The sequence below is a fragment of the Rutidosis leptorrhynchoides genome, chromosome 11 (genome assembly GCF_046630445.1).
Source record: "Rutidosis leptorrhynchoides isolate AG116_Rl617_1_P2 chromosome 11, CSIRO_AGI_Rlap_v1, whole genome shotgun sequence".
Taxonomy (NCBI): Eukaryota; Viridiplantae; Streptophyta; class Magnoliopsida; order Asterales; family Asteraceae; genus Rutidosis; species Rutidosis leptorrhynchoides.
In genome coordinates this window covers 355,949,666-355,955,674 of record NC_092343.1, presented here as the reverse complement: position 1 = coordinate 355,955,674, position 6,009 = coordinate 355,949,666, and the positions used below count along the sequence as shown (strand labels likewise).

Genomic DNA, 6,009 nt, shown 5'->3' with positions numbered 1-6,009 from the left:
TCTACAAGTTCTAGTTACATAAAATCAAGAATACTTTCAAGTTTGCTAGCTCACTTCCAATCTTGTAAGGTGATCATCCAACCTCAAGAAATCTTTGTTTCTTACAGTAGGTTATCATTCTAATACAAGGTAATAATCATATTCAAACTTTGGTTCAATTTCTATAACTATAACAATCTTATTTCAAGTGATGATCTTACTTGAACTTGTTTTCGTGTCATGATTCTGCTTCAAGAACTTCGAGCCATCCAAGGATCCGTTGAAGCTAGATCCATTTTTCTCTTTTCCAGTAGGTTTATCCAAGGAACTTAAGGTAGTAATGATATTCATAACATCATTCGATTCATACATATAAAGCTATCTTATTCGAAGGTTTAAACTTGTAATCACTAGAACATAGTTTAGTTAATTCTAAACTTGTTCGCAAACAAAAGTTAATCCTTCTAACTTGACTTTTAAAATCAACTAAACACATGTTCTATATCTATATGATATGCTAACTTAATTATTTAAAACCTGGAAACACGAAAAACACCGTAAAACCGGATTTACGCCGTCGTAGTTACACCGCGGGCTGTTTTGGGTTAGTTAATTAAAAACTATGATAAACTTTGATTTAAAAGATGTTATTCTGAGAAAATGATTTTTATTATGAACATGAAACTATATCCAAAAATTATGGTTAAACTCAAAGTGGAAGTATGTTTTCTAAAATGGTCATCTAGACGTCGTTCTTTCGACTGAAATGACTACCTTTACAAAAACGACTTATAACTTATTTTTCTGACTATAAACCTATAATTTTTTTGTTTAGATTCATAAAATAGAGTTCAATATGAAACCATAGCAATTTGATTCACTCAAAACGGATTTAAAATGAAGAAGTTATGGGTAAAACAAGATTGGATAAATTTTCTCATTTTAGCTACGTGAAAATTGGTAACAAATCTATTCCAACCATAACTTAAACAACTTGTATTGTATATTATGTAATCTTGAGATACCATAGACACGTATACAATGTTTCGACCTATCATGTTGACACATCTATATATATTTCAGAACAACCATAGACACTCTATATGTGAATGTTGGAGTTAGCTATACAGGGTTGAGGTTGATTCGAAAATATATATAGTTGGAGTTGTGATCAATACTGAGATACGTATACACTGGGTCGTGGATTGATTCAAGATAATATTTATCGATTTATTTCTGTACATCTAACTGTGGACAACTAGTTGTAGGTTACTAACGAGGACAGCTGACTTAATAAACTTAAAACATCAAAATATATTAAAAGTGTTGTAAATATATTTTGAACATACTTTGATATATATGTATATATTGTTATAGGTTCGTGAATCAACCAGTGGCCAAGTCTTACTTCCCGACGAAGTAAAAATCTGTGAAAGTGAGTTATAGTCCCACTTTTAAAATCTAATATTTTTGGGATGAGAATACATGCAGGTTTTATATATGATTTACAAAATAGACACAAGTACGTGAAACTACATTCTATGGTTGAATTATCGAAATCGAATATGCCCCTTTTTATTAAGTCTGGTAATCTAAGAATTAGGGAACAGACACCCTAATTGACGCGAATCCTAAAGATAGATCTATTGGGCCTAACAAACCCCATCCAAAGTACCGGATGCTTTAGTACTTCGAAATTTATATCATATCCGAAGGGTGTCCCGGAATGATGGGGATATTCTTATATATGCATCTTGTTAATGTCGGTTACCAGGTGTTCACCATATGAATGATTTTTATCTCTATGTATGGGATGTGTATTGAAATATGAAATCTTGTGGTCTATTATTATGATTTGATATATATAGGTTAAACCTATAACTCACCAACATTTTTGTTGACGTTTTAAGCATGTTTATTCTCAGGTGATTATTAAGAGCTTCCGCTGTCGCATACTTAAATAAGGACGAGATTTGGAGTCCATGCTTGTATGATATTGTGTAAAAACTGCATTCAAGAAACTTATTTTGTTGTAACATATTTGTATTGTAAACCATTATGTAATGGTCGTGTGTAAACAGGATATTTTAGATTATCATTATTTGATAATCTACGTAAAGCTTTTTAAACCTTTATTGATGAAATAAAGGTTATGGTTTGTTTTAAAATGAATGCAGTCTTTGAAAAACGTCTCATATAGAGGTCAAAACCTCGCAACGAAATCAATTAATATGGAACGTTTTTAATCAATAAGAACGGGACATTTCATTATTACTATAAATAATTATATATATTTTGTACAAATATAGTTGTTTAAAATATAGTGTAAAATAAGTCGTCTCCCTGTGGAACGAACCGGACTTACTAAAAACTATACTACTCTACGATTAGGTACACTGCCTATAATGTTGTAGCAAGGTTTAGGTATATCCCATCTGTAAATAAATTAAATTAAAACTTGTGTAAAATTGTATCGTATTTAATAGTATTTCGTATACACCGCTGCACACATCAGTTTGCTTGATCTGCAGCCTTTCGCAAAATTTGGGAAATATTTCTTCAGCAAATTGCTTACCGTTGTCTGAAATGATCTCTTGGGGAATCTCGAATCTGCACACTATGTGTTCTCATACAAACTTTTCGATGTGCTTCCCTGTTATTTTCTTTAGTGGCTTGGCTTCGGCCCATTTGGTGAAGTATTCAACTGCTACTACTAAGAACAATATTCCTCCTGGGACTTCCGTTAATGGTCCCACTATATCAATCCCCCATTTGGTGAATGGCCACGCTGAGAGTATAAATATAAGTTCTTGCTTTGGCTGCTTTTGAACTTTTGCATGGATTTGACACGATTCATAGGTTTGTAATGTGGTGACCGTATCCTGGTGCATGGTTGGCCAGTAATATCCGAGCCTCATAATATTAGCCACGATAGACCTTGGTCCCGCATGAAAACCGCACACTCCTTCGTGCATTTCTTGGATGATGATGGTCGCCTGGGAGGGTCCCATACAATTTAGCCATGGGGTAAGGAAAGACTTTTGGTACAACTTGCCATCTTGAAGTTTATACGAAGGTGCCTTGATTTTGATCTTTCTTGCCTCTCCTTTGTCTTCTGGTAGTAGCCCATATGCTAGGTAGTCTTTAATTGGTTTCATCCATGTGTTTTCTTGATCCGGGTAGAGGTCACAGATTTCCTCGGCTTCTATAGATCTTCGTTCTAGGGTTTCAACCAAGACTTCTTTCGCTAAGTGGGCAAAGGTGATGGAGGCAATTTTGCTCAGGGCATCTGCTTTCTTGTTTTGGCTTCTTCTCACGTGCTCCATCTCGAAGCCTTTAAACTGCTCAATGAGTTCCTTCGATTTTGCTAAGTATTGCTGGATGGTGGGGCTTCTTGCTTCGAAGGCCCCGCAACTTGGTTCGCAACAAGTTGAGAATCAACGAATACCTTGAGATATTGTATGTTAAGATCCCTTACCAGTCTTAGTCCAGCAAGTAAGGCTTCGTATTCTGCTTCGTTGTTCGTCGTGCTGAACTCGAAGCGTAGTGCAAAAGTGAATTCCTTTCCCTCGGGGCTTACTAGCATGAGCCCTGCTCCGGAGCCATCAGAGCTTGAGGCCCCGTCCGTAAATAACTTCCATTCTTCATGCTCGATTGGCGGGACGATGATTTGTGTTGAAGGAATTTCTTCTTCTTCTGTTGTTTCGACTATGAAGTCAGCCAAGACTTTTTCCTTTGATTGAGTTTCTCACCTAGAACTCTATATCATGTTCGTCTAGTTTGATGGCCCATTTGGCCATCCTTTCGGACTTCTCTGGTTTCATGAGCACTTGCTGGTTTGGTTTGTTGGTTAAGAAAACGATTGGTGAGCCTGGAAATACTTTCGTAGCTTTCGTGCAGTATGTACTAGTGCCAGTGTTAACTTTTCTAGCTCGGGGTAGTTGACTTCTGCCCCTTGGAGTGTTCTGCTGATGAAGTATATTGGAATTTGGCTTCGTGCCCTTTCTGCAATGAGTACCGCACTGATACTTTCCTTGGATGCTGCTAAGTAGACATACAGGGTTTCCCCTTTGTCTGGAGAGGTCAACACCGGAAGATTTGAGATGCATGCCTTTATTTCTTTGAAAGCTTGGTCTGCCTCGGTGGTCCAAGTAATCTTCTTTTTGCCCAAGCAATCCTTGAGGATTTTGGAAAAAGGTAGCTGTTTCTCAGCTCCCCTTGATAGAAAACGACTAAGCGAAGCCAATTTTCCGTTCAGGCTTTGGATTTCTTTCAGGGTACTTGGAACTTTGAGATCTTTGATTCGGTCGACTTTGTCTGGATTGGATTGGATTCCTTTCTTCGTTATGTAGTAACCAAGGAACCTTCCTTCTTCTACCCCGAAATAACATTTCTTCTGGTTTAGCTTCATGTTAATCGACCTTAGGGTTTGAAATGTCACCTCTATATCAATTAAGAGGTCAGCTTCCTCGATTCTTTTGATCACCTTATCGTCGACATAAGCCTCCAGGTTTCTGCCTAGCTGCTTATGGAAAGCCTTGTCCACTAACCTCTGATAGGTTGCTACGGCATTCTTTAACCCGAATGGCATTTTTTGGTAGCAGAATATCCCTTTGCTGGTATAGAAAGAGGTCTTCTCTTCGTCTTCCCTTGCCATATGAATTTGGTGGTACCCTTTGTAGGCATCTAGGAAACATTTGAACTTGTACCCCTTGAGTGACTCCACCTTCCAATCTATTTCGGGCAGGGGGTAGCAATCTTTTGGGCATGCTTTATTAATATTGGTGAAATCGACACACATTCTCCAACCGCCATCTGATTTTTTGACCATTACAGGGTTGGCTACCCAAATGGGTTCACGTATAATTCCTGCCTTAAGTAACTCTTCTACTTCCTCACATGCAGCTTTGTCCCTTTCCGAGGCTAAATTCCTTTTCTTCTTGTATATGGGCTCTAGAAGCTTGTACTCGTTGAGCCTATGTTCCGTTATGATTTCTTTGCCTTGGATATTTAGGGTTCGAAGAATCCCCGTCATATCCCTATATTCCCAGGCAAAGACATCCATATTGGATTGAAGTAACTTGTGGAGTCCCATTTTCAAGTCCGAAGGCAATTGCCTTCCGACGGTAACTTGCTGCTCAGGGAAGAAAGGGTTGATGGATACCTTTTCTTCATGTGGATTTTCTTCTTTGGTTTCTAGGATAGTTTTTCCGAGATTCGCCGTAGTTTCCTTGATAGCCATGATTACCTTGGCTTGGTCATAGGTTGATGGGAGGGTAGCTATCCCTTGGCTTGTGTGAAACTCGACTAATTGGCGCACAGTGGATACCAAGATTCCCATTCTCATCATTTCCATCCATCCTAGCAGGATTTTGTGTTGTGAATTCGCTCGAGTAACGACGAAGTCTAATGTCTCCGTTCGTGTCATAGGTGGCTCTCCAATGGTGAAATCAAGGTCTATTTCACCTATCAGCCAGCATCTTTCCCCTGAGAAACCAACTAGGGGTTCTCGTGGTGGCATTAATCGTGCTTTAATTGCTGGGCTGAGCTGCTGGAAGCAGTGCTCGTACATTACGTCGCATGAGCTACCGCTATCGAGGTAGATTCTGTGGACATCCCTATCGAATATCATGCCACTGATAGTGACTGGTTGATCAGATGGAGTAATAGTATCTAGCATAGGGAAGGAGATTTCCTCCCAGTCGATGACTTGGGTTGACCTGCTTCTTTTGAAATGCCTTCGGGATTCGACTGCGAAACAACTTTCTATGGCAAGGATTGCTTTACCCACGTTAGGCTTTTTGTCTTCAGAAACAGGCTCGGAAGCCTTCGTTGCTTTTCGAATTCCCTTCACCAAGTGTGAAAGTTTCCTTGATCTCACCGCGTCTTCGATTTCAAGCTTTAGCTGAATGCATTCGTCTGTCTCATGACCATAGTCATTGTGGAAGTCGCAGAAATTGCTTGTGTCTCTGGGTTTTCCTTTATTAGCCAACTTTGGTGGCGCTTTGAAGGCTTGTGCTGCCTTTTTTG

At 38.7% G+C, this 6,009-nt stretch overlaps 1 protein-coding gene across 1 annotated transcript; it reads right to left on the bottom strand.

The window, feature by feature from the left end:
• Nucleotides 1-2,606: 2,606 nt before the first annotated feature.
• Nucleotides 2,607-3,305, bottom strand: LOC139875862 (uncharacterized). The gene has a single exon (XM_071863155.1). The coding sequence runs from the start codon at nucleotides 3,303-3,305 to the stop codon at nucleotides 2,607-2,609; it is 699 nt and encodes a 232-aa protein (XP_071719256.1).
• Between the last annotated feature and the right edge of the window lie 2,704 nt (nucleotides 3,306-6,009).

Bases quoted from the DNA above. Each gene is read 5' to 3' on its own strand.
- LOC139875862 (XM_071863155.1), bottom strand. From the start codon at position 3,305: ATGGAGCACGTGAGAAGAAGCCAAAACAAGAAAGCAGATGCCCTGAGC.